The sequence below is a fragment of the Pyricularia grisea genome, chromosome I, assembly GCF_004355905.1.
Source record: "Pyricularia grisea strain NI907 chromosome I, whole genome shotgun sequence".
NCBI classification, from domain to species: domain Eukaryota; kingdom Fungi; phylum Ascomycota; class Sordariomycetes; order Magnaporthales; family Pyriculariaceae; genus Pyricularia; species Pyricularia grisea.
Window position 1 is genome coordinate 720,657 of NC_044973.1, and position 26,660 is coordinate 747,316.

The following is a 26,660-nucleotide window of genomic DNA, read 5'->3' on the forward strand; positions in this document are numbered from 1 at the left end:
TCCAATGTCAACAAGGAGAAAACTCTAAAACCTGCGCCACACCAAGACAAAAAACCAATCTGATCTCGTACTTCTTGGGTTGGTTAGATTAACACCGAAGTACCCTGTTACCTCTCAACATATTTTGCGTATAGCCCCCCAGCGAAAAAAAAACAAACACTATATATATATATTACTCACCCAAGACCAACCCGCTTTCTCGGAAGCAATGCCCTTCAGTGCCGAAGCAGTCTCCTCGCTCAAGGCCATGGTCGACGCGGCCTGCGCCGACCCGCTGACCGACATCCCCGGCGCCGTCGTGGTGATGGTCAACCGGGCCGGTGAGGAGCTCCTTGCGCACGCCGCAGGCGTCAGGGGAGTGTCTGGTGCCGCCGACGGCAAGAGGGAGCCCATGACGCTTGACACAGTCTTTTGGATCGCGTCGTGCACCAAGCTACTGGCCGGCATCGCGTGCATGCAGCTCGTGGAGCGCGGGGTCCTGCGCCTCGACGACGGCGACCAGATCGAGGAGCTGTGTCCCGAGCTGGCGCGCCTCAAAGTGCTGGGCAAGGATGGCGTCTTGGTGGACAAGACCAACAAGATCTCGCTGAGGATGCTCCTGTCCCACACTGCCGGGTTCGGGTATACCTTCTTCAACGAGAGGTTGAGGGACTGGGCGCTACCGACTGGCGTGGATGAGTTTTCGGGCAGGCGGGAGGACGTCTTGTTACCGTTGCTGTTCCAGCCAGGTGAGGGGTGGGAGTATGGTGTAAGTTGTTGTGCGGTTTCTTGTCGTGGGCTGACTGACTCTCAGCCCTAACTGGCCCTGGCTGCTACGAACGCTGCACTGACACGAGAAAAACATCCCCCCCGCAGGTTGGCATCGACTGGGCCGGGATTGCCCTTGAACGTGTCACGGGTCTAAAATTGAACGACTATCTGCAGCAGAACGTCTTTCAGCCACTAGGCATCAAGGACATGGCTATGGTCCCTGGAGACGACATGCGGTCGAGATTGGCATACATGCACCATCGCGAGGCGGATGGCAAGCTGAGGGCACGGGATCACCTGTTACGTGCTCCATTGGTCATTGACATTGACAACAAGACCGACATGGCGAGGCTGCACAACAGCGGAGGCGCTGGCCTGTTTGCTACAGTGCAAGAGTACTGCAGTATGTTCTCGTCTATTCTTTCTCCAACACTACTTTGGATGACAAGCTTTGCGCCGCAGCATTTAGCATCAAAGTGACGGTTTCATCCACTTGGCAAGGAGGAAAGAAATATGAAAACAAAAATACCACTAACCACCAAACCCGCCAAATAGAGGTCCTCGCCACCATTCTAAACGACGGCAAGAGCCCAACCACGGGCGCCCAGATCCTCCGCCCGGACACCATAGCCGAGATGTTCAAGAACCAAATCCCCCATCTCCCCGACTTTGCCCGGCAGGGGATTCCCGCGGCCAAACCGGACCTTACGAACCCGATCGCAGAGATCTACCCGGTCGAGGGCCGGCCTCCGCAGGGCTGGGGGCTTACGTTCCTGCAGCCGATCGGAGCAGAGGCCGGCACCGTCTGCTGGGCGGGCCTGCCGAACCTGTGGTGGTGGTTGAACCGCGAAAAGGGAATCGCCGGCCTCGTCGCCACCCAGATCCTGCCGTTTGTCGACCCAAAGGTCATGGCGCTGTGGTTTGGGGTTCAAGGTGCGTCATATGCTGCTTTGGGTTAGACGGGGGAAGAGAGAGGTGTGTGGTGGTGCGAGGGGACTGTTTTTTTTTTTTATGGGGGAAAGGCGGGCATGTCCTTTGCTTGCTGGGTGCCTGGTGACTTTTTTTTTTCTTTTGGCAATCCAGTCCGATATGTGATTACTCTCAAGTCTGTGGTTTCCATTAAGGGCCTAGATTTTAGGCACTTCTCGGTGTTGGCTTGAAACCAGAGCCCATCGTCCTTCGAGATGAGGCCATAAAATCCGGATCAAAAGATCATCCTCTCCCAAAAGGTAAGCAGCAATAAACGATACATGCCGTGAGGTAAATTAAACCGGACATCAGCACTGCCCGTAACACTGTGTACAAAGTACACTCCTTTCTTGGGGTTTCTTTTTTTTCGCGGGGAAACCCTGGCTTTTGGCGGGCGAGATCCTGCAGACAAACGCGGGGAGTAGGTTAAAAGGTAACAAAAAAGCGGGGGAGAACAAGAGAGAGCTTGTTTCGGTGTGTTTGCTGCAAGTCGAGAGTCAGGAAAGTTCGGACTAAACGACGGTCTTTGGACTCTTGGGTGAGAATCCAGCCCTAAATGTGACAGCTCCATTATCCTGTGCTTTTCGTTTCTACTTCTTTCTTATTCTCCTTTATTTTTGCTAAAAAAGCACATTTATTTATTTTTTATCCCCTTACTTCATCCCTCTGTTATGGTTCGCCGCATGGTCGTGTGACAACATCACAGCTGTTTACCGCAGATCAAAGCAACTTATTTCTGTCATTCTGCATTGCTTACTTGGTGCAGCATCAAACCTTTTTACTTTTTCTTTCTTTTTTCTTTTTCTGTTCTTCTTCTACTGCTTGATACAGCTGTATCTTTGTCACTGCTTTTTTTTCATCTCTACGCAATGCCTAGGCAACATTATTCCTGCGACCAGTGTCGACGGTCCAAAAGGGCATGCGATGCTCCCCAGTTAGAGGTACCCGCACATTTGAACGGGCACGCCGCCTCGATACTGAGTGGGAATCTCCAAGGTGCGATGGAAATTTCAATTTGCTTCAGTCAAATCGCGCAATATTGTCAGGGGTTATAGATTGAAGCTAACCTACCCGCATATTCTCTCTTGCGGTCCAACAGCGCCCGAGACGAAACAATGCTCGTACTGCCGGAGGACGGGCAAGACGTGCACCATGAACTGGGCGTGGCAGCAGATCCAAGTCTCGTTGGCGCTGCAGGCCGCTTCCCGCCAGCATTTGATGCCGACGAAATCGCAGAAGCGTGGGTTCGCCGATGATGTGCACACTGGTGGATATACTATAGCCACGACGACAGCAATACCCGACGTCGGGGTCGGGGATGTCTCGATGCTACCCGAAGCTGATCTCAGTAACGTCATGTCGGCGCCGCTGTCAGATGATCTGTTTGACCTGCAGTCACTCCATGCCGACGCGAGCTTTCCTTTCCCGCCACAACCGATTCCTTCTCTGGAAGGGGGTCTGCCGTTCGACTTGTCACATCCGTTTGGTCCGACGTTCCCTACCGCGGCGACGACGTACTCGCACCCAGGGTCCGATCACATCGACTATACACAGGTGGACAGCGCACCCACCTTCAACCCCAGCCCTTCCATGTCAGTTTCGTCATCATTCTCTCCAAACCATCCATCCGCCCGATCATCCAGCTTCGCCAGTTTCACGAGCTCAACCAGCAACAGCGAGCTGCAACGAAGCAACAAGCGTCGCCGCCACCGCTACACACCTGAAGACACCAACACCACCACCACCGCGTCATCATCTCCCTCGTCTATGGCCTTGTGTTCCGCCTCGCCCATCTCCCGCTTCTCCATCGACCAGCGGATGATGGCCTCCGCGACGAGCGCCTCCATCTCCTCCGGCCTGCTGCAGATCTACCACGACGTGCTGGAGCACAACCTCTCGTGCTGGCTGACCGAGGGCACGTGTCCCTACAAGGGCGTCTCCCGCCGCGAGGACGCCCTACGGCTCGCCGAGTGGGGGCCGAACTGGACTAACCGAGTCCTCCAGCGCACCGTCAAGCTCGACCGCGCCGCGAGGGAGACGGGTCTGGTCAAGACAACCAAGGCCCAGGACAAGGCGGCCAGCAGGGCGCTGCACTCGGCCATCATGGCCTTTGCGACGCAGTGGGCGCAGGGCAGTCGGAGGCAGCGCCGGCGGTACCGTTCGAGGTTGTCTTCGTCGTCGCCTGATTCGTTTGGTTGTGCGACTTCGTCGTCGTCGTCGTCATCATCATCATCATCTTCGTCGTCTTGCTACTCTGGGGATGGAGATGACATTGAGCGTCAGATGACGGAGGAGTTTGACAGGAGCATCCAGCGGCACTTTTGGGCGCAGGCGAGGGCGGCGCTGGACGACGTCGCTCACCTCGAGTCGTACAAGGTGGCGTGTGCGGAGCTGGTGTTTGGGCTCGCGCAGAGGCCGTGGGGTGAGGAGGATGAGGATGACGAAGACGAGGATCGAGGTGATGGGTTCTGTGCTGGGGGTGAGTGGGATCTGAGGTCTGGGTCTGGACCTGGTACTGGTTGTGGGCAGGCCGATCCGTTTGACACCACGTCTCTCATGACCGAGATTGACAGGGTCCTGGAAAAGGATGGGCCGCCGGTCTACATAGAGCGGGCAATGCGGCGGGTGCAAGCTCTCAAGCGTCGCTTCGAGGCTTCATCCAAGGGCTGGGCAGGTTTGCAATCACCACAGCATCAACAGCAGCAACAACACCAGCATCAACATGCACAATACGGAAACGGGTTCAATCACCAAAGACTCGAACAAGAGGATGAAAAAACGATCGGCCTCCTTTACTGGCTCGCAGTGATGTTTGATACAGTCTCCTCGGGCATGAACGAGCGCCCACTGTCAGTGACGGATGAGGACAGCCAGCACGACCGAGCATCGGAGCAGCACAAGAACGACGACGGGCCTGACGGGCAGTCCCGCGGCTGGAAGGTGGAGCTCTTCATCGACGACGAGGTCACGCGGCCCCGGATGCGAACCACGTGGCCGTGCAGCTACCAAGACGCCGCCGAGGCGGTCACACGCTCGGCCCCGGCCAAGGTGCTACTGTACCGACACCTCGCGCACCTGCAGACGGTGCTGCTGCAGCAGACTTCAGCGGGGCCGGAAAAAGTCGAGGCGGCCATCTCGCGCGCGGCGGGTCTGCATCGGTACTGGAACGTGACGCACGGGGCCTTCTTCCGCGACCTGGTCCGGCACTACCGCGAAGTTCCCGCGCGCATCCGGAGCTGGTTCGTCTGCATCTCGGCGCACTGGCACCTGGCCGTGCTGATGCTGGCGGACCTGGTCGAGTTTGCCGACGCGCGGGGGAGAGGCTTGGCGGTCGAGGCGGACGCGAGGCGCGGCACCGGGATGGTGGCCAACATGCGGGCCGGGAGCGCAGCTGAGCTGGCGGACCTGGCGAGGGTGTCGACGCCGGTCGGGCTCGATGGTGGTCCCGGGGCGTTCGAGGCGGGGCCCGAGATGCCGGGGTTGCATCATGCCGTCAACGAGGGCACCATCATGACGGAGCCGTGGACCGTCATACTGATACGGGCGTTTTCCCGCGCGGCCGTGTTGATGATGCGCGACGCGGGGAGTCGTAGGCAGCAGCAGCAGCAGCAGCAGCAGTATGGTCTGGGGACCGCCGGGGATGGTGCGGGCAGGAGTAGGGTTGAGGACTGCATCCGGGCGCTGTTTTACCTGGGAAGGAAGTCGGACATGGCGATGAAAGTGGCGGATGTGCTAGAGGAGGCTTGGGTAAGGACGCGAGGGGATTGATCACGGACGATGTTTGTTTTTTTCTATTCTTTTGTGTTTGTGTATTGTATGTACAATTGGCGTGGTTTTCTTTTGGGATTACTACATATCTGGCGACTCGGGTTTGTATGGCGTTGGATAAGGGCGAACCTTGCTTGATTGCGACATGATTTCCAGAGTTGGATTGTGTTATTTTTGATGCTACAATGGAGGCAGGAGAATGCGCAGTCGGTAGATGGGATGAAGTTCTGCAGTGGGGATTCGCCAGCAAATATGATACTAGGACGGTGCCAAGTTGAAATCCATATTAATGGTTATTTGTTTAATTGTTCTTTTATTTATTTTTATTTTAGACAAGAGAAGCGATATGTGACTACACTTCATGTGTGTGTATCAGTCAGTAATCGCCTACTTTTTCTTCTTAATTGTGCCACTTATGCTGCCACTTCTGCAGCAAAAGAAAAGTAAATCAAAACTGCCGATACCCGCGCGACAAGATCCCCCCCAACCCACGTGCAGGGATGACTTGTGCTTGTCATTCCCGCATTCCTGTCTCAACGGCTCCAAAAGTGGCCACATAATTGGCTGTTCGACTTACCATTGGTTTCAGAGCTCTTGGCAAAAATCTTCAGTTATTACCGAGTTGCCGGTTAGAATTTCAAATTTCCCAAAGAGAATCACGAGTCTGGAACACCATCCACAACCCGTCCAACAGAGAAGAGAAGAAGGTGTGGATCCCTGACAGGGCTGACGCGCCAGCTTCTAGCCTCAGCTGAAACAAATGGCACCCGCAGAATCGAACCATTTCCTTGTCCTCTTTCCCTCTCTTCGTCCATGCGACGGCGCATCCCGCCCATGCGATAACGAAAAGGGTTCAATGATGCGATTGCTCCCCGACAACAGCACACCAGAAGAAAAAATTCCCGAGTTTCGTCTTGCCACGTGCTTTGGTCCCTTTCTTGCTGAACAACGAATATTAACGGCATATACAATTGCTCAAACAAGGATGAATGGTAACACTACGGTACAGCCAACTGGATCTCAAGGGGGGGCACATCACTCCATTCTTGGCTGAGCCACATCCCGGCCTTGTCACAAACCCCTGACTAAACAGTTTAACGATGGGGATGAGAAGGGGGAAAAAGGAGGGTTTTTCTTTATCGTATTGCTTTGATTTGGCCCGCTTGCCATCTAAGGGACTCTGTTATAACATTCTGGCCTGGTCCGTTTCGATATCATCCTCGTTCAATGTTGACTTTACTTTTGAGGTTTTGGCAATTCCGAGTATACGTCCACATCCTGTGGACATCTCAACATTCAACACTTTCTATTCTCGACATTCTTTTTCATTGTTCAGACTGCCGGTCAGATAACAAAATATTAATTTGATCTCATTTTCTCTTGCTGTTATCCTATCGCAGGTCGACCTTGCTCTTGAACAAATACCCTTTTCCATCTCTTTCAGCTCTATACAACTTAACAGCCATGCCTATCATCCCCGTTCTTGATGGCGAGCTCCTCGTCAAGAGGATGACTGCCGACATGCCCGAGATTGCACACAGCACCCTGGTAAAAAGGTTAGCGGACATGTACGGTGTCACCAAAAGTATCCTCGGCGAGGATCACACAAAGTTGGACGTCTTTGGAGTTAGTAAGTAGTCACACCGGGCTTTGCCGTTCGGTTTTCTTTATCATCCTTACCTAGCTGTGCAAGGCTGACGTGTCATCCTTCTTTTCCCAAAAGTCCTCGGTATAACATTTTTGATGGGCTTGCTTTACTACTGGGGCATCAAGAAGGACGGTGCGTGGAAATGATGGGTACCGTCATTTTCTTCTCCTCTGGAGGGAGGAGGCTTCGCCCGAGTCGATCAGACGACCAAAACCTCAGCGCGGCGAGATACGGATCACCAAAAATAAACGACAGAGTCTGTTCAATACAGAGATATCGTCATATACAAAAACCTGACTCTGAACTCGCATCGAATCAAACCTTCTCATCAATCACGACCACTCGCAGCACGATCAACCTTTGGGAGATATGGCCCCTTGGTTTCAGACTGAAATCTGGACCTCCATGCACCGTGGTCGCTTTGGGGGACATTTTTTTTTTCGGAGAAGGACACCAGTCTGAACGGCTCGATGCTAGCGTAGCATTGATGGGAATAGAACCGGACAAGAGATAGAATAATTGGATAACAGCACAGCATACATATTTTTCCAAAAATCCGGCCTCATGCAACGATGTTCGCGAGTTCGACTGCATAATTGATGCAGGGATCCAACGCTCTGGGCCTGCTTTGTTGTCAAATGTCTACTGATCGCATATGTCATGTGGCATTTACCGAATACTTTGTTGCTGCCTTGGCGCTCGCTTCATTTTGCCGACTCAGTTTGTCCGAGTTGAATCCAATTCCTTGATCCTTGCATCTTTATACCTCCTCGACAACTATTTCTGATGACTAGGGATTTTCATTTGCGGATGTCCGCATCACAGCGCTGATTAAGCGGCACTTGGCTGATATTATAATCGTCCGAGCGATGACGAATGTTCTTCCAGAGGAAATAAAGCCCCTAGACTACTGTGTAGACTGAATCCCACCATATTGTCAAGACTAATGACGTTAGACATGGGTTTTTAAAACGACATCCCATGTTTGCCTTGTCCCAAAAACATCCCATCGAAAGCGACTTCAACTATCGTCACATGGGTAACCTAGAGCAAAGCAGGTGGCACTCGTGCTCTGACGTGATAAACACTATCTGGAGGGCTTAGATCACAGTGAAACCGATTCTTGTGACACAAGTCATGACCCTCGCATCGATGGGTGGTATTTCTTCAACGAACGTAGCATGACGTGCTTTTTATGGTTAGCATAAAGGATAAAAATGCTTAGCCAACTACCCCAAGGAGTTCCCTACCGCATCGACCAAACCGACTGGCCGAAAACAGTGACCTGTGCCTGCATGCTCGGTCTTCAGCTGCCCTTGGCTCGATAGCGGCTCGAAAATGGGCAGCAGATTTTGTCTTCTTCCAAGTGCATCTGGGGCTGGTGGCATAAATCTCACAAGAGAGTTCAGAATGGACAGGGGAAAAGAGAATGGGAAAAAAAAGAAAAAAAAGAAAAAAAAAAGAATGTAAAATTCACTTAACATAGAACAGACATGATTGTCACCGCAAAGGCTCATGATAGATCATCGATTGTAGTCCATCATATCTACTAATCATGACTCGCTATTATGCATGTGTATATTTCGCTTAAGCTTACTGCCTAAAGACAGTCTCAAACCTATCAATCATGTATTTGATGCCCTCTCCACGGTAAGTGTCGGGCTCAAGATAGCCAAGGCCGGTGGCGTTGACGTCGAAAACATAATTCTGCGGATGGTCGAGCGTGTAGACTGGCCACTCTGCCGGCTTCTCTACTTGTGGAGCAAATCAAATTTGTATTAGTACTGGCAAAATGTATAACAAAACCCATTGTTTTCCATCAGTCGAGGGATTAACATACCAATACCAATGTGGTTCGGGTCCAGGTTGACCACGAAGCTGATCCACATCCTCGCCATCATGTGCGACAGACTCTTGAGCGACTCGGGCATGCCCTGGAACGGGTCCACCGACACGGCGTTGCCATAGCCCAGGCCGCCCGTGTTGTTAAACATAAAGGCGACCTCCTGAAAGTGGGTGGAACCAGCCCAGGCCGGCACGCCGCTCGTCAGCACGTTGAAGTGGTAGCTGTACGACGGCACTCCGTGCCTGGCCCACTCCTCGTTTGCGACGCGGCGCGGGGCGTGCATGACGTGGTCGCCGCCGTACGCGGCGCTGCGCTTCCACATCGACCCCAGCAGCGGCTGCAGGTCCGGTCCGGGGCGGCCCTGGAGCGTGGCGGGGATGCCCTGGGCCGGGTCGTCCGGGTACACGACCGCGAGGGCGAGGGCGTCGTCGCGGGTGATGCCCGCGTTGCTGCTCTGCACCATGGCGACAAAGTTGTCCTCGGTGTTGACCCCGCGGACGCCAAACGACGCGCCCTCATCAAAGTTTGCGCCGATGAGGTAGGGGACGTGGACGAAGCGGCCGGCGCGGAGGGAGGCGGTGCCGAGCTCGGTTAAAAAGTCGCCGTCGATGACTGGACGCGCGGGGCCGGCGAGGATGTCGGTCGTGTTGATCAGGGCGCTGAGCGTGTCGGCGGGGACGCCGCGCAGGCAGTCGAGGGAGTCGGCGGCGTCGGTGCACCCGGCCTTGCTGACTAGTTTGTCGTAGTATGGCTGCCAGTCCTCTGGCGTGTTCATGCGTCCTAGGGCCGAAGGCGCGCCGGACTGTGAGATGGCGGCGCGGAAGAGGCCGTCGTCGCGCCCGGCGTAGGCGATTAGCTGCGTGCCAACCGAGTTGCCGCCTGCAGACTCGCCAAATATGGTCACTTTGGTCTTGTCGCCACCAAAGGCGCCGATGTTCTCCTGGATCCAGTGGAGGGCCAGGCGCTGGTCGCGCATGCCGATGTTGGTCTGCCCAGCGGCCTGCACCTCCTTGCCGAAGATGAAGCCCCAGGCTGACAGACGGTAGTTGAGGGTAACGGCGACCATGGGGGTGCCCATCTCCACCGACTCCTTGACGAGGAAAGAGGTGTTGTACCTGGGATCACTTCCACCTGTTCAAGGTGTCGAAACCTGTGAGCTAAAGGTATTCCGTATCTGGGAGTTGAAAGTATCGTGCTGTTTAAAGAACTTACTGCCCATGAAATAACCACCACCATGAATCCAGACCGCGACAGGGAGTTTGGCGTCAGCGGGAACGCCGGCAGGACGGACAACGTTGACAGTCAGGCAGTCCTCGTTGACATAGTTGCCCAGCACCCACTGGTCCGAACCGTAGCCAATACACGCGTAGCCGTACTGAGTCGCGTTCCGTAAGCCGTCCCAGGTCGAGTTCAGAGACTCCGGGACACGGAAACGGAGGTTACCGACTGGTGGCTGGGCGTAGGGCATACCGAGAAATAGGTCCTGGTCGTAAAAGGAGTTGTGCACGCCATAGTAGGAGCCGTTGGCGACCTGCACAGTCGGTCCTTGGCTCGCCCGTGGCAGGACGGCCGCCGAGGCGCCGGCGGCCAGCAGCAACGACTGGAAGATGGATTGACGCATGGCGGACAAGGGGACTGAGACGGCTGGGACCGTTGAGCGGAAGGGCCTGGCAGCAGCAGAACAGAGGCGTTGAGCTGGGCAATGCCAAGAACCTCGGAGGAAATCTTTAGGATATTTATCTTGATCCCATCTCGAGGAATCCACAAAGCTCCGCCGTCATTTCATGTATAATCCCAACCCGAGCTGCTTGCCGAACATGACGCTTCTTCCCCCCATGTTCGGGCCTTTGTCCCAATTCTGATACGGGGTTGGGCAAGTCTCCGGTTTGCCACATGCACGGACTGGCGGCGCTATGATCTGCCGGTATGTTTGCTGTCCTTCTAGAGCAATGCCGGGTTGCTGGGTAGTTTTTCGTTGTGAACCTCAAGACCAAGGTGGGTGTCTTGATGGCTGTCTGTTTGTGTTTCCATTGGGTAATTCCCTCTCTGCACACATGGTTTCTCCATATGTTTATGGGGCAGAGGCATTAGTGGTTGCGGAGTCTTGTTACATCGCAAATCGAACTGCATGGTTTTGTGCCTTTTCCGGGCTCCATGTTTTCCATCAAGGGAAATTATTTCGGGTCAAAATTTCCCTTCGGATTTCGGCAGCCCAGTTGAAGTTTTACCGGTACGGGGGAAGAAGTTTCTGGTCGACTTCTTTCTTTTGCAGGAAGCCAGCAGAAACTACACTAAGTTTTTAAAGACGATCAAAAGTTATCTCAAAGATACCAAGAACTTTTTTAGAAAAGTTCAGATCAATTCATGTGGCAGCTGCAAAACACGTGGTTCCTAGACCTGACAAAACCGTCCCAGACCGTGTGGCAGTTGTCTTTATTTCTTCTCTAAAAATCTGCTTGTCCCGAGGACGTCACAACCTGCATCAAATATTTGCATGGACATCGGTAAAAGTCCGGAAAACATGGGATAGCGCGGGGAATAATGCGGGGGAAAAGATGGAGAAGAATACAGAGCAGCTTAAAAATTCGCCGCAGCAGGGCCGAGAATGGAGACATGTCCACGCGACGACGACTCCAGTACGTCAGGTGAGTAATAAGAACTTTAGATACACCTAGGTGGTACATATCTGGTTCTTAATGCCGAATATACGGTTGCCTACCTACCTAGCTTGCTAGGATTCAATGGTGAAATTGACAGTAGTTGCGTAGCTCTCTGATAGTTCGATCAACATGGTTTACTTATAAATACTCGGGGCAACATACAAAGTCAAATTAGAAGCTACCTGGTCAAACTCTCAAAGCGACAAGCTTAATTCTCTTTGACAGCATGATACCATAATAGACAATTAAACCAGAGCGGTAGGGGTCTGGGCAGCCGAAAAGCACTTTTTACGCTATAATGCGACGACCTGACGCCATTACCAGGTACCCCTTGAAATTGAGGCCAGTGCTCCCTAGTTTCTCTGGAATATTTCCATCACGAACGGGTACGTTCCATTGAGACTACCACAGCCAAGGACGAGGTATAAAATAACCATTAAGCATATACCCCGCGAACTGCAACCCCAACGTGGACACGGACTGGGTTCATTCTAGTCGAACTGGGTTTAGGTCAACTGCCCTCTTAAGGTCTTCATGATGGAACTGCCGAATATTTGGCCGCAAAACCCATGCCACTAGCGCTTGTAGTTGACAATTTGAATGCGGGAAACAATGCCCTTGTACTACCATAGTATTCTCTTCGCACTCAACCACCGGTAAGCTTTTGGGGGCAAATTTTTTCTCCGGGATCCGTCCACTTTTCTTTTTCTATGACCAAGTACTCAAATCCCTGGGGCGGATGCAGACGAAGGAAACTCCTCCTCACCTCGGGGGGAGAATCCGACGCAAGTGGGGACGCCACCCTCTGAATACGGAGGACGCCGTCGGATTTCGCATAGCATTCCGTTTCTTATTCCATGGGGACCAGTAATTCAGAACAAACAAGTCTCGATAGTGCTGCTGTGCTTACTTGTGAAACGACGGACATTGACCAATTGACACATTGGTTGTGAATCTTTGCTTAGCTTCTCACCCTGTTAAATCCTGCTCCAAAGATCCATGACAGGAACAAAATTCCGCGTTTTGAACAACAACCTGCCGGAATCAGCCATGTTCAGAGCCATGTTGTGATATCTACATTTTTACAAAAAAAGAGGGGATCTAGGTCGCAGAAATATCACGCCTTGTGTATTCAGCGAGGCTGCAAGCTAATATACCGGGCATGAGGTTAATTGGGGTCGTGATGAAGTCATGCTGCAGCGGAAATAGAAAAGGTTTGATGAAATACAGAGCACTCAGTATGAAAGGGGCCGCCTGCAGCTCTTCAGATCCATCCATTTCCGTCCGAAAAGGCTGGTTAGGCGGCGGAAAGTCTTACTGCTGGCAACAACAACGTGAAATGAGAGTGAGGAGTCCTGCTGTGACGTGCCAGAATCCATGACAGAACAATGCTTTGCTCTACCTTATTCCGCACGAGAATCTTCGGAAATATCAATCAGGCAGGATTTCAAGCAGCAACAGGGGCGGCAAGAGTCTGACAAATACCACCTTGGCAACCTTCATCGGTACCCTTTAACATGAGGCTCCAAGCTGTGGAGTATCATGGCTGCAGCAGGCTCACCTTCGATGCTGCGAAAACATTACAGTTAAGGACTTGGCTTGGGTCTTCTCCAGGGCATATTGCCCTTTTTGTTCCAGTCAACTGCGCTATATTTTGGTTGACAGGGACAGTCAGCCTGGCTATGTGTTGTGGTTAGTCCTGAAAACACTCGTTCTGTCCCACGACTGGTGAGACCTAGTATCTCAAGAAATCTCGTATCTAATATTCTTCATCCGAGTCAAAAGTGTTCTCCAGTGATGGTATGGTCGAGATCTTTGTCTCTGTGGCACTGATGACTCTCGATGGCCAAACCACATCATCAAGGGCTTCCCTGTGTATATATCTAGGAGCTATATTTACTGCATACATCTGCGGCCCAGCGGTCTAGCCAGAATGTATCACATACACCTGTCATTTTATATTTCTTTCTTCAGAGTGTGTCTTTATCTGAAGAAATGACGGTGTTATAGCCGTAATGCCAGAAAATAGGTACAAGGGAGTCCAAGTGTGACAGCTCCGGCTGTGACACCGAGTTGCACCTCAGAGCCAGTAAAGTCAGGTGTTTTTGGTGTATTCATGGCTCAAGGTTCATCTAGTAGCTACCGATAGAAGGATATACTGACCTTTGCAACAGTCTGCATTGCATATATACCTGAGATTCGCAGACTATGAATGGGGATTTGTGTCGATGAGACTAGAGAAATCGCGAACTGCTGCAACCATTTGGTTATCAGAGAAACTTGCAGACCCTTTGGGATCTTCAGGAGCCCATTCTCGCTCTTCTTGATCCGAATATTGTAGTATGTCAGCCTCCTTTGGGTCCCATGCCACGATACCGCCGGAACGATGCGGTTGAAAGCACGCATGCTTGGAGGCACATGTAACAGCTAAGTTCTCCAGCTTGTACATGGAGCTCGGACACAAGCTGCCGCTGTTTCCACTGGTCTGCAACTGTTACATGGCAGTTCTGGTCATATAGGTGGCGATGTTGCCCGGAGTGAAGTTTGCGTTGGGGCCAAGACGATGTTGCATAAGTCCGTAAGTTTCAGTTCTGGTTCGATTTGATATGGATGCAGAGAGCCACCCACACTTCGTAGATAAAAAGGTGGCTAGGTACTTAGGAAGGCCGACATATGGGCATTTCCATACTGTCAGTCCCATTTTTACTTCTAGGTCTCCATTTGCCATTTGTTGTGTTACTATCACGCCCAGCCAAGTCGCATTTGTTATCCGAGCTACATAAAGCAGCTGGGTACCTCAGCCCTACCCAAAGTTGTGCTTATCAGTGCGTCACTCGCTTACTGAGGCATGTCGATTATGATCGCGCATCTACGTACCCTGCGAATCCTCGTCTTAGCCACGGTGCAGACTGGCCAAAAGGCTTACCAAATCACACTGCACAACATAGAGTAGCGTTGCTATCATGGTAAAACTGGGCGAGCTTTGGTCGACACTGTGTACATACGCTTTTAGCCCCTGTGTTGTTGTTGGTGGCAAGGCTGGTCTTGAACGATGATGCTTAGGATCCTTGTGCAGATGAGACATCAGGGTATGTTGACGCGACCGAAAGGGAGCAGGGCTAAGAATGGATGGTTATATTTGCATAGTTAGGCTGCTGACTCACTTCAGCAACTGGTAGGACTGTGCGGGCAGATGCCTCACGAACTTGACTGGCTAGGGGAATGCTGTCTGCTTGAAAGCACTTTGCCTGATCAGATCGCCGGTCGAGTATTTTAGGCAGGGCTTCCAGAATGTGTACGCGCTACTGGGATGGTAATACTTTTTAGATACTCATGCCTGATGATCTTCTCAACAGTTACAAATATTGTGTCCTGGGAGGTCCGGGCAAAATTGGCAAAATTGGGCAAAAAGAAAGGCTAACACACTACGCCAAAGAACGGGACCGGTGAAAACAAAGCGAATGGCGTATGTCAACGCCCTGCCCTGGCTCGATTGTGAATCGCGTTTCAACCGCGCAGCTGAGCGGGGAGCACATTCCAATATGACATGAGCAGGCTTGTTTGGTGGCTTATCGTAGGGCAAGCGAACTTTGCTTTGATCTTGTCAAAGGCCATATGAGCAAGCGAAGCACCAGCCTTGCCGGCATAAAAAAAAGATCAGTTGTCCGATATATCACCTTGCTTATATCGTTGGGATATATGTGACAGCTTCCCCTTGCCAGGAACACCATGTCCTTGTATACCGGTGCGTTGTTGGCTTGGGTGAAAGGACCAACACAGCAAATCCCCCGCATGATTGCGACATTAAGAGAAAAACAAAGCTGCGCCTTTTGTTCCCTTGCCCCATCAAAATGGGCGCACACCGTTGCAGGATCTTCGGGTACCCATTGTGTTTCAAAATGGCCAAGGCAGAAAAGCGGCTTGCTCGCGCACGCAAATCCAAGGCAAGAAAAGAATATTGAAGACAGAAAGCTGTTTACTGTACCTTGTGTGCCTTGTCGAGCCATCAAGATCGGGCCGCTCTCCACCTCCCCAGTCAAGTTGATGAAAAGTGAGGCAGGTATGCAGGTACAGGGCTTGTATCACATCTCTGAAACCAGTTGCTTCCGCGTCTCTCCACAATTTCGGAAACAAGCAATGAGCCTTTTTGTTCAGCGGTAATGGCATAGCCTGGTAATTGATACAAAGACCTGCACTATTTTATTCAAGGTTTGGAGCTGGAATTAAAAGAGAACATAGGTAAGCTCGAAAAACAACTGTGATGTTTGGGATTCATTCGACGGTCTTGTTCTCTCCAGCGATCGAGGGGGAAGGATCAACAATGGATGGCCATCGCTCATTACCATGCAAAGTGGGTGCCTGCCAAGGTGCCTTAAAGTGACAAAGTGCAAAAAGGTGGTATCCGTGCGCCGTTCGCCCCACATCATGGCCCCTCCCGTCATCCTTCCTGAGATAAGCTACCAAGGCTACCTGGTAAGCTTGGTACGTACCCCGCAGTTCTCTAGACCTAGAACCAGGCAAGCCAGGCACCTGCACAAGCAGTACGGTAATTCATCAATTTAGCTCGCATCCACACATCTTTTGCGTTCGTCTCAAACTCGAACCCCTAGCTCCTCGCAATGCACCAACAACCGTTTCGTGGTTGACAAGCCCCTGGAACGCCATGCCGCAGTTTCTCCTCAATGTGATGACAGATTCTCGGAAACAAGCGATCACTGCAACGATGGAGAAGCCTGTCGGTCTCGGATGGCCGATGCCGCCTCTGCCTATATGCCTGGGTTGCGCCTGATTTGCGTGACCGGCCTGGAGCCAAGAGCTCTGTCCGCTTCTTTCGAGTGAAGAAGACAGCAAACACTATAGCTAGACGCGCAAATAGCTGCTTCCCACCATATTGCCTGCCTAGCACAGTATAACCATCGCCATCATGGCTGTGAGTCTCCATGTTCAACCTCTATCTTCACTGCCTTGGACATTGATACTAATGAACGAGCAGTCTGTACAAAATACCACTGCACAGTCTTATTCTCGGCCTAGGCGCAGCACATCCAACGGCCCCAACACATTTCTACCACACTCGCGCAGCTTTTCACACGGCCTCGATGGTGCCCCACCACGTCCACTACGGAGCTACTCCAACGGGCCATTCGCCACCGGTCCCGAGGTTCCTCCATCACTCACCAGACAGAATCTTGAGGGCGACGACGATAGTGTGCCACCTCTTCCTACCCGTAATTACTCCAACGGCCTCGACAACAATCCTCCACAACCGATTCGATCTTACTCCAACGAACGCGCAAACATACCCCCGCTTCGGACGAGAAGCTTCTCATTAGCATCAACAGTTCACGACGAAACATCTCCTGTCATATCTGCGAGGTCATGGATGTTTAAAGAGGGCGCAGTGCCATGGGGTGATGCCAACCGGAGAGACGGCAATGGGTTCATGTCTCGCTCGCCATCTGACTATTCCCAGGAGTCGGAGCCTCCCAAGAAGCGAAAGCCTTGGTACCGAATAGGTTTTTGGGGTTTCATGACAATAATTCACGGCACAATTCTCAGCTTCGCCTTCTTGGCCTTCCTTTGCTTCCTTTGGTTGACAAAGGAGAAGCTCGATCCGGAACTCGCCGGCCCGACCTGGAGATGGGTTATGTTGGGAGGAAGAGTCACGCAGGCCATTACCTTGGCTACTGTACTCATAAGAATCGCCGTCACAACAAAAGCAGCAGTCTTCACCAGCCTGATAGCATGCATCATGCTGGAAAAGTATGGTGTTCCCCTCTCTCAGGTGGCTGAACTGTCTGTCTTGAGATGTGTCAACGATGGACCAATGAGACTGGCCTGGCTCCTACTGACATCATGTCGCAAGTCGCCATTGTTGTCGATAGTGTCGCTTGGTCTGATTCTCACAACAGTCGCGGTCCAGTTTTCCTCTACGATTCTGGTCTCGGATCTCGACTTTACCAGGATCATTGGGGAGCCGGGCAACACATCTATGCCCGTCTTTATGAATATGGACGTCATCAACCTGAACCATCAGTCTAATGGCTGGGTTGAGAGGCCTACAGCATACATCCCATTTGGGGAGGTGGGATCCGGGATGAACTCGACACCGACTTCACTGGGTGTCAGCGATACGGGGATTGTTCGCAGAGTATTCTTACCAGTGCCACCCAGTGAGCAAGAGCACGTCCGTCGGTACAGTGGTCAGGCAGTTGTTTTCAACTCTAGGTTTGTCTGCATGCGCCCATCTGTCAACGCTACAGTGTCCTCGTCAGCCAATGTCTGGCCGGGCATGTCGTTCCTGCCACTCTTCCTGAGTGTTTGGGGCAATATCGACTATCAAGCGACGTTTGAACAGGCCGGCATGCCTCTTCCAGCAAACTGCTCTGCAGGCAGTTGCTTTCCCTCGGCTTTTAACTGCTCCTTAAGTCAGCACACGGACGCGACGGCACATCAGCGACAAGGCTTCACCAACAGCGTTTGTGTGCCTGACGGTAGTGGTGCGGCTGCCAGCGCCAATAACTTCACCTTGCCCGAGGATGAAGCAATACCCGCCTATGCTGGCGTCTTTCTTTTCTTTCGGAGCAATAGCACGATTGATCTTTGGCGCGGGCCCAACAACACTGCGCTCAATGGAGACTTTCCCCTGCCGAACCCGCCTGCATCAGACGGCGAGTGGGTTACCTATGAGCGTGCTGTGGGTGGTCGCATGGGGGGCATGCAGTTCTTCAACGGCGGTATGCGCCTCGATATGTCAATCTGCTTCCAACAGCTTACTTTTGACATGTCCGATGTGAAAGTTTTCAGCCCTAGAGACCTGGAGCGCCCGGTTGTGTCTTGGGACTCGGAAAAGATGCGTTGGGACACAAATGCAGTACGTAGGATGATCGACCCGACATCTCAGAACTTGGGCGCGGACGGTAGTAGGCCGAACATGCTCCCGCCATCAGAGCGAGGGACATACGAGGTTGAGTCGATTTCATCGACCTCGAGGCGCAACATGGCGACGTACTTCAACAACAAGCTGATCAACACCAACTACAACTCGCCACAAATAAACAACGTCTCGCTGTTTATGGATCAGCTTGGGGTAGGAAACCCCACTATTTACCCCCACTTCGAATACCAGGTTCTGTTTTCAGATGCACTGAACTCAACCGATCGTCCCGGTCGTGCATTCCAGACGGTATTAACGGCGATGGCCGGGTCAGCGATCAACGAGGCGATTCCGCAGTTCAACATGATGGGAAACACAACACTCACGTCTTCTGTCTCGATTTTGACGCCCCGTAGGGTAAAGGGCCTGATATCAGTTTTTGCCATCGTTCTCGGTAACATGACGTGCGGAATCACGGTGCTGGCTCTGTTCTTCCTGAAGACGAAGTTTTCCACCAGAGGCAATACATGGCAGGCAGTCTCTCAGCTCGTCTCAGAACACACGGCATGGCTGCTCGAGGAATCCGCCGAGCTGACGGACGACGAAATTGAGAAAAAGTTCACTAGGGACATGGATCCCAGCGTTCAGATCGCCCGGTCTGGGAAGACGGGCAGGGTGCAAGTTCTGTTGTCGACTGCGGTTCGGCAGGGGAATAAATAATACGATTCGGACTTTGTATCGGCATCCTCTTGCGGGCGTGCGTCCTCACGCAGGCAGTACATGTAATAAAATCTATTTCTCAATTACTTGAGTCTAATATCATCTTTCCAAATATTCATATCTTCATCCCACAAACTTTCCATCAATTGCCCCTTTTCAATTTCTAGCGACCAATCGACCCCAAGTGACAGGGCTGAAGATCCAACATCCCACTGGATGCGGACAGAGCTCGGCATTTTGTCCTGTTGAATGACGCTAAGTGCAGGGTCCGGCTTTATTTATCACAGGCTAGCTTGACTTTTGTCCTATTTCTGGGTCTTCAGCAATTCAACTACACCTAACTTGAGTGACTACCGTCAGCACCTTGATCTTGCAGCGCCTTGGCAACAGGCACCGATTGGCGCTCGTGCCGACCACCCGATCTGGTAGGCAGGAGGGATAATCGTCCAGTGGGGCATTCGTAGGGGCTCAGCTTAGCTGAGCCAGACCAAGACCAAGACCAGCGAAGGGTAAAACGGGACGACCTGCAACTCAGCCACAAAGGTTTTGCGGCTTGTGTACTCTGTTAAGGGCGACATGCGTTGGCAAAATTGCTGTCGTGATTGTGCAAGGGTTTAATCCGAAGTGATGCTCCTCATCCTTTTATTGGGTAGTGCTGATACTTAGCGTGATCCTTTGGCAGATGCAAGCATGTAATCCTTTTTTTTTTTATCTTCCTTTCATCTGGTTTTTTTTTTCTCGTGGTGAGATTTGTTACTACTTTTCATCAGTTTCGAATCGTTAAATTCAAGGAGACGAGATCTGTTGCGCGACGGTTCACAACCATCTTCACCAGCCTCTTACACAGTTGTTATTGGTTGGTGAGGATCAATCTTTCGTTAACACGCCGTCTCGGTCCCGAACGGAACCCCCGCGTGTCAAAGGGGTCGAAGCCTCTGCAGATCGACAAAACATTAATCTATTTTGGATTCAGAGTGAATCCTTCTTTTTTTCTTCTTTTTTTTTTTTTTTTTTTTTTTTTTTTTTTTCTTCTTTTTTTCCTCTCCCCCCTTGGATTCTCAGAACTTTGCGCTACCTACTACTTTACTGTTGAAGTTATCCGTCAATCAAAGGACATTTTACACGATTTTGCATATCTACCTATTTTGATTGCATTCCCATTGAGATGCTACCGTCGGCATTATTGGCGGCATGTTTGGCCACGACGGCGTGGGCGCAGTTTACCCGAGTCGATTACACCGGGAGGAAACACTCTTCTGGTGCGCACCGATTGTTGCTCTAGATCAAGATATTTTTTTGCTAACAAATTATGGTAAATAAAGTGGCGGTCGTTGGTGAGTATCTATTTGTTCACGGAGGGGAGCCACAAGGCATAAACGACACATCAACATTCGAGACGACGATACTACACCTCAAGGACTCATGGCCGGCCAGCAGCCCGACCCAAGCGCCGATAAACTGGCAAGAAACCAACGGGACCCGGACCACTGTGCGGCGGATGCTCGGGTACCGCGTCTGGGGCTACAGGCTGTGGACGGTGACGGGGTCCAACTCGCTCCTCAGCTGGGGCGGCTTCCGAACCTCGTCGCAGACCTCGGGCGCCTTTGACGCCGGCGCCACGCTCAACCGCAACATCTGGTCCCTCGAATCCGACGTCAGCGGCATCGCCAGGTGGGAGCAGCAGTCCCGCCACACGGGCGACGAGTTCACGGCCGACAAGAAGGCCGGCCAGTGGGGCCCCGGCTGGGGCTACAGCGTCTCGTGCGCAGGGTACGGCCTGTACCTGGGCGGGCTGACGAGCCCCGGCAGCGGGTTGAGCGGCGACGACGCCGGCAACAGCAGTCCGCTCGGGTCGGGGAGGGACGCGGGGCAGTTCACCCCAGGGCTGGTGACGTACGACATGTCGTCCAAGGCCTTCAAGCGCGAGGACGTCCCGGCGTCGGTCGTCTCCGGGGCGATGGCGGGCGGTCAGGCGGTGTGCATCCCGCACCTTGGAAAGAAGGGGCTGGTTGTGTTTATGGGTGGGTACAGCGCGCCCAACTTCACCGAGCTGAAGAGCTTGAAGAGCGGTGGCGGGTCGACGGCGGTTTCGTTTGATCATCTCATATTTTACGATCCGGTCGATAGGAAGTGGACGACGCAGAAGGCTACGGGAGACATCCCCGAGGCGAGGTCGAGTTTCTGTGCTGTTGGGGTCAAAGGGAAGGGGGATAGTTTCGAGGTGTAAGTCACAATGTTATTGCCGTTTTCGTCCTCCGGCAAGACTCGGCCAGTCTCGACTGACCCGCACAATCTACCACATAAAAAAAAACAGCTTCGTTAGCGGCGGCGACCTCTCCCCAGACCAGGGCAAGGACACTCCGACGATCTACATGCTCTCGATCCCGGCTATGAACTGGTGGCGCATCTCGCAGCAGGGCACGCCCATCTCGGGACACGCGTGCGAGGTCATTGGCAAGCGGCACATGGTCCAGGTCGGCGGCAGCCCACCGCCCAAGACGAACGGACAGACCACGACCTCCACGGGCAGCGGCGTCACCCTGTTCGACATGACCAAGCTCCAGTCGGTGAGCCAATTCGACCCGGCCGCAGCCGACTACGAGACGCCGGGCCTCGCGCAGACGTGGTACGCCGACGCGAATAACCTCAATGGGGTCGAGTGGACTGATGCTGCGACGCAGGCGTTGTTGACTGGGAGTGAGTTGCACACTTGTCTTATTGACTTCTTCTTGACCTATTTCTTGGCACTGGTTACTGACACCTGCTGGGAACGATCCATAGAATCAAGCGGCGGTATCCAGGACGGTCAGGGCCAAGGTCAAGGCCAAAACGACTCGGGATCTGGCGGCGGCGGCGGCGTATCAACAGGCGTCATCGCCGGCGCGGTCATCGGGGCGATTGTAGTCATCGCCATCATTGCAGCTGTCATATTTTGCATTCTCCGGCGGCGCCGACAGAATCGAGCCGAGCAAGATGGGCTCCTCAACGGTAACGAATCTGGACCAACCCAGGCGTACTCTGACAATGCTGGCGTCGGGGTGGGGCTGAAGAAGGCCGAGCTGGATGCAACTGGTCCCGTCAAGGTGGAGATGGACGCGTCGTCGTCGGCCGTCGCGAGCCCAGAGATGGATGGAGCCACCCTCGCGCGGTCGGAACTCGACAGCCGCATGACCACGCCCGTCGTCAGTAGCGTAGCACCGTCGGAGCTGTCATCATGGCCGAGACACCAAGTGGCGGAGCTTTATGGGAGCCCGATTCCGGAGATGGACGCGGCGCCCAGGACGGTGAGGGGAGAGCAGCGGGGGGATGAGCAAAAGGCGATAGTGAATAGGTAGCTGAGGCTATTCTGGGCGGAGAAAATATTCCGTACCAGACTAATTGTGTTGCATATTAGACGGAGTTCAATCTCATGTCGGTGAGATAGCAAGCGAGCATTTTGTATTTTCTATCTATCTGGCTTCATCAGTCGTGTCTACTTTGTCCATTTTATTACCGTCTTCAAAAAAGAAAAACGACTTATATCTTAACGCTAGGCAAAAAAAAAAGAAAAAGAAATCACCACCTCAAATCAAACGGCAAACCCACCCGAGTTCAGCTGTCTCGGCTCACCAGCAGCCTCAAATGTTCCGTTCGGCAACAACCGCACCGCCTGGGCTGTGCTCTCCCCTGGCGCCACCCAAGACACGTTATGACCCCGGTCCTTAAGATACCGAACCGTGGCATTGTCGTAGGCCCACTCAAACGTCGTCACCGCTGGCATCAGCTGGTCGTGCATCCTCGGCATAGCCAGGGCCTGCGGCGCCGTTTTGCCCTCGTCCAGGACATGTATGACATTTTGGACCGTACTGGTGATGATCCTGCTACCACCGGCGGCGCCGACTACAAAGTAAGGCTTCTTACCGCCGTGCACCTCCACAATCATGGGGGACATGGAGGATAGGGGGCGTTTACCCGGCTTGATGTAATTGGCCTGGCTGGGTATGTAGCCAAAGTAGTTGGATTTGCCCGGGATGGAAAAATCGTCCATGTTGTTGTTCATAACCACGCCTGTTTCAGGGACCATGACACGCGAGCCAAAATAGGTGTTGATAGTAGTCGTTAAAGATACGGCCATGCCGCTGGCGTCGGCGACGGAGATGTGAGAGGTTCCGGGGGTTTCGAGGGACTCGAGCCCTTCAGGGTTATAATAGGACACCTGCTCGGTTTTAGCATCTGAAATTTTGGAGCGGATCAGCGCGGCCGTCGCGGGCGACAGCATATCTTTCAGGAATTTGTGCATTCCCTTCACAAAGGCCGGGTCGCCGAGCTTGGCGCGTTGAGCGTACGCAAATCGCATGGCCTCGTTAAGGCGGTGCGCCGACAGGTTGACGGCCGAGGGGTTGCCAATGTCGTTGTAGCCTTCGAGGATTTTGAGAATGCTGAGGGCCACATCACCACCGGACGGCGCCGACGTAGCCGTCAACTTGTACCCGCGGTAATCAATAGTCGCTGGGTGTCGAAGTTTGATTCTATAGTCGGACAAATCCTGGAGCGTCATAATGCCGCCCCTATCCCGGAGAGCTTTGACGGTGGCTTTGGCCATGTCGCCCCTGTAAAATACACCAGGCCCCTCTTTGGCGATGCGCTCCAGGGTTTTGGCGTAGCGCTTCCTCGTCATCGTCTCGCCGAGCTTCACACGGCGGCCGTGGGGCGCGAAATCGACGGCCCACGCCGGGTCCGATACGAAGATGCCGCCGTCGCCCGGCTTGTCGACTATTTTATCCATGTACCGCACCAGATCGGCGTTGACGACAAAGCCATCCCTGGCCAGCTTGATTGAAGGGGCCACCAGGTCGCGCCACGGCAGTTTGCCGTAGCGTTTGTGCAGGAACCCGAGCCCGCGCAACTCGCCTGGGATGCCGCTGTTTGGTGGGAAGAAGACAATGCATGTTAGCAAACCGAGCTACCACGGCAAAAGTAAAAATACAAATGGGGAGGAGGAAGGATTGATAACCAGAAAGAAAAAAAAGAGACATACCTTGCAAGCCCACCTATAGTGCTTCCAGTGTCATTACTTTTAAACATATCCTCAGACGAAGCAGCAGGCGCCGTCTCACGAAAGTCGACAAACTGGTATTCGCCTTTCGGGGACCGCACCAGTAAAAAGCCACCGCCGCCGATTCCGCTGTGGTACATGGCGATGGTGCCGACGCAGATTACCGTGCTGACCATGGCGTCGGCTGCATTGCCGCCCGCCTTGAGTATGTTCGCGCCGATGCGCGAGCATTCGGACGTCTCAGATGCGACGGCGCCCAGAACCGGGTCCGCCGCCACCGGTGTTGCGAGAACAGCGGTCGGGGCCAGGAACAACGCCGTGAGGGCAGTGAGGAAGGTTGGGGAGCGCATTGCTGTTTGTTTGCGATGGTTTTTGTCTTACTCTCCCTTTTTCGTTTGACTCTTTTTCCTTGTGAGGGCGACCTTGCGGCAAAACACGCTGGACGGTGCTAGGCCAACCCCGGTCTCTACACAAGAGAGACAAAAGAATAAGGTAGATTCAACGCGCAAAAAGGGGGATGTGAATGGCCAAGCAGCCGGCGAGTGAGCCAAATAACAAGTAGGCTAGTTCAAGCTATAAGCTAGTATATAAGCAAGGCAAACAAACGAAGGTTGAGTGAGATGCAGGAAATCCCCAGGGAAAGGAACTGCCTGGAGGGCAAGATCTGCTCTTCTTAAGGTTCGAGCAAACATGATAAGCGGCAATCCATGGAAGCAGACAAAAAAAGACGCAAATTGAACCGTCACACAAGCATTCGTGGTAAAAATTCAATTGCCCGATGGACGCCAACAAACAAAACGGCGGGCAAATCCAAGGGTTCCTTGCAGAAGTGGATATCAATGTTGTTGCACCCGCCCAGCGTTCGTATCTGGTCGAGCCGGTCTGCAATTGCGTGCTAGCAAGCTAAGTCAGGGCTAGCTCGTCTCCCAAAAAGCCACCCCCAACAAACTGCCTATCATTTCCTTCGATGTTCCCAATTGCTACCCTTTTCGGGCATCATGCAGGCTAAAGGCGGGCTTGGCGGGGTATTACAACATTTAATACTACTGTATATCCCCCGCCCTTCGGTATCGCCAATGCTACCGAGCTATAATGTCGCGGTGAGGTGATTTTCTTTCTCTAAGGATTTGGACCCATTCACGAAAGAAAAAACGAAGGAATGCGATTTCATATCATATAAATCTTTACTTTTTCTTTCTTCTTGATCAGGCAAAAAAAAAAAAAAAAAAAAAAAAAAAACGGCCGTATTGTGACTAGCACCATCGATACCGTTGACAACAGCCATCCCATCATCCCGATCAAGGAACCAAGGGGCTGGTACCGGACCCCTTGCATCTGTACTGTACCTTGGGTACCTATCGGGCTATGTGATGTTCTCCAATCTAAGGGAAAAACCCCCGGCTCCAACCTTTTACAGGCGGCATCCTCGTTGATGTGTCGCTATTCATGGCCTTGATGCATGCTCAAAATGTCAACTTTGATTGAATGACAACCCCACAGCCCCTTGACTCCTCGTTGGTATCTTTGAGTTCTAGGTTTTCGCCGTTCCTGAATTGGATCCCGCAACGGCAGGCATCCATCATCACGTCATTTGGTTTCCTGCATTCAAAGTTATCTTCATTTTAATTACCGCGCCAAATAAATCGAACTGGAGGCGGCGCTTTATCCTGATCTCCAAGAGCACGTGGCGAACGTATGGTATTGGTTCATGGGGGCCGCAAAATGATCAATGGCTTTGTTCGCCCACAACCGTCACCCCACCTGAGATTCTGATATAAACAACAAGCAGTCACGCCTTACCCAGGAGTAGTGCAACGAGAATTACTGACAGCAATTCAGTTTATGGCAATCCCAGCAGCACTCTTGATCCTCGTGCGGGGCAACATATGAACGAGGCTGACAAGATGGTGTCCAGGCTAATTTTAAGCGTAAAGAACATACATATATGTGGTAAAGTCTTATCGGAGGACGTCAAAGGAGGCTGTTGCATTTGGATTTTGTTTTTCTTACGTCAAGGTCTTTAATGAGAGATCTCCAGTCCCAATCATCTCCCAATGTGATTAAATTTCGATCGGATGTCAATGTCTATCAAGACTACTGTTGAGCAATCAAGAGACTCCAGATATTTTCTGCGCGGCGATCCCAATCATGAAAATGTCCTGGGATACCCTTGGTTCTGCAGTCTCGGTGTCCCTTCCTGGGACATGGCAAGAATCCGTACCAGCCCGAGGAGCAAGCAAATTCTCTCACTGATCAAGTCGTCAAGCCGGGGGTTTATCACGACATTCTCAACCCACAGGCCTTTGATCATGCAGGCTCATTTGCAAAAGAATAATTGGTAGTTTTAGAATGGAAAGCGCACCTAATTTTCTGACGTGGTCATGTCA

General features: G+C 52.5%; 8 protein-coding genes across 8 annotated transcripts; 5 read left to right on the top strand and 3 right to left on the bottom strand.

The window, feature by feature from the left end:
* Positions 1 to 208: 208 nt before the first annotated feature.
* On the top strand, positions 209 to 1,759 carry PgNI_05304 (uncharacterized protein; the record flags this gene model as incomplete). The annotated part of the gene is made up of 3 exons (XM_031125337.1): positions 209 to 748; positions 856 to 1,153; positions 1,306 to 1,759. 3 exons carry the CDS (start codon positions 209 to 211, stop codon positions 1,707 to 1,709), a joined length of 1,242 nt encoding a protein of 413 aa, XP_030983313.1. The 3' UTR covers positions 1,710 to 1,759.
* A 596-nt stretch (positions 1,760 to 2,355) lies between these two features.
* Positions 2,356 to 5,487, top strand: PgNI_05305 (uncharacterized protein; the record flags this gene model as incomplete). The annotated part of the gene is made up of 2 exons (XM_031125338.1): positions 2,356 to 2,715; positions 2,819 to 5,487. The coding sequence occupies exons 1-2, from the start codon at positions 2,589 to 2,591 to the stop codon at positions 5,485 to 5,487; spliced, it is 2,796 nt and encodes a 931-aa protein (XP_030982468.1). The 5' UTR covers positions 2,356 to 2,588.
* A 701-nt stretch (positions 5,488 to 6,188) lies between these two features.
* PgNI_05306 (uncharacterized protein) lies at positions 6,189 to 7,564 on the top strand. Its single transcript, XM_031125339.1, has 2 exons — positions 6,189 to 7,117; positions 7,211 to 7,564. The coding sequence occupies exons 1-2, from the start codon at positions 6,952 to 6,954 to the stop codon at positions 7,279 to 7,281; spliced, it is 237 nt and encodes a 78-aa protein (XP_030982028.1). The 5' UTR covers positions 6,189 to 6,951; the 3' UTR covers positions 7,282 to 7,564.
* Positions 7,565 to 8,728: 1,164 nt separating this feature from the next.
* On the bottom strand, positions 8,729 to 10,602 carry PgNI_05307 (uncharacterized protein; the record flags this gene model as incomplete). The annotated part of the gene is made up of 3 exons (XM_031125340.1): positions 8,729 to 8,886; positions 8,976 to 10,112; positions 10,194 to 10,602. 3 exons carry the CDS (start codon positions 10,600 to 10,602, stop codon positions 8,729 to 8,731), a joined length of 1,704 nt encoding a protein of 567 aa, XP_030983308.1.
* Positions 10,603 to 14,888: 4,286 nt separating this feature from the next.
* PgNI_05308 (uncharacterized protein) lies at positions 14,889 to 15,916 on the bottom strand (the record flags this gene model as incomplete). The annotated part of the gene is made up of 2 exons (XM_031125341.1): positions 15,627 to 15,916; positions 14,889 to 14,946 (listed from the first exon to the last, which is right to left on the bottom strand). Coding segments are annotated over exons 1-2 (240 nt in total), but the record flags the coding sequence as incomplete, so codon positions are not given.
* A 334-nt stretch (positions 15,917 to 16,250) lies between these two features.
* On the top strand, positions 16,251 to 19,521 carry PgNI_05309 (uncharacterized protein). The gene is made up of 2 exons (XM_031125342.1): positions 16,251 to 16,571; positions 16,635 to 19,521. Exons 1-2 carry the CDS (start codon positions 16,566 to 16,568, stop codon positions 19,236 to 19,238), a joined length of 2,610 nt encoding a protein of 869 aa, XP_030981797.1. The 5' UTR covers positions 16,251 to 16,565; the 3' UTR covers positions 19,239 to 19,521.
* Positions 19,522 to 20,235: 714 nt separating this feature from the next.
* Positions 20,236 to 22,800, top strand: PgNI_05310 (uncharacterized protein). Its single transcript, XM_031125343.1, has 4 exons — positions 20,236 to 20,497; positions 20,561 to 21,461; positions 21,553 to 21,935; positions 22,020 to 22,800. Exons 1-4 carry the CDS (start codon positions 20,404 to 20,406, stop codon positions 22,571 to 22,573), a joined length of 1,932 nt encoding a protein of 643 aa, XP_030982575.1. The 5' UTR covers positions 20,236 to 20,403; the 3' UTR covers positions 22,574 to 22,800.
* A 6-nt stretch (positions 22,801 to 22,806) lies between these two features.
* PgNI_05311 (uncharacterized protein) lies at positions 22,807 to 24,924 on the bottom strand (the record flags this gene model as incomplete). Its single annotated transcript, XM_031125344.1, has 2 exons — positions 24,256 to 24,924; positions 22,807 to 24,139 (listed from the first exon to the last, which is right to left on the bottom strand). The coding sequence occupies exons 1-2, from the start codon at positions 24,621 to 24,623 to the stop codon at positions 22,807 to 22,809; spliced, it is 1,701 nt and encodes a 566-aa protein (XP_030982578.1). The 5' UTR covers positions 24,624 to 24,924.
* Between the last annotated feature and the right edge of the window lie 1,736 nt (positions 24,925 to 26,660).

Bases quoted from the DNA above. Each gene is read 5' to 3' on its own strand.
- PgNI_05310 (XM_031125343.1), top strand. From the start codon at position 20,404: ATGCTACCGTCGGCATTATTGGCGGCATGTTTGGCCACGACGGCGTGG. The intron at 20,498-20,560 runs GTGCGCACCGAT...TGGTAAATAAAG, and splicing joins CGGGAGGAAACACTCTTCTG to TGGCGGTCGTTGGTGAGTAT. The intron at 21,936-22,019 runs GTGAGTTGCACA...AACGATCCATAG, and splicing joins GCAGGCGTTGTTGACTGGGA to AATCAAGCGGCGGTATCCAG.
- PgNI_05306 (XM_031125339.1), top strand. From the start codon at position 6,952: ATGCCTATCATCCCCGTTCTTGATGGCGAGCTCCTCGTCAAGAGGATG. The intron at 7,118-7,210 runs GTAAGTAGTCAC...TTTTCCCAAAAG, and splicing joins GTTGGACGTCTTTGGAGTTA to TCCTCGGTATAACATTTTTG.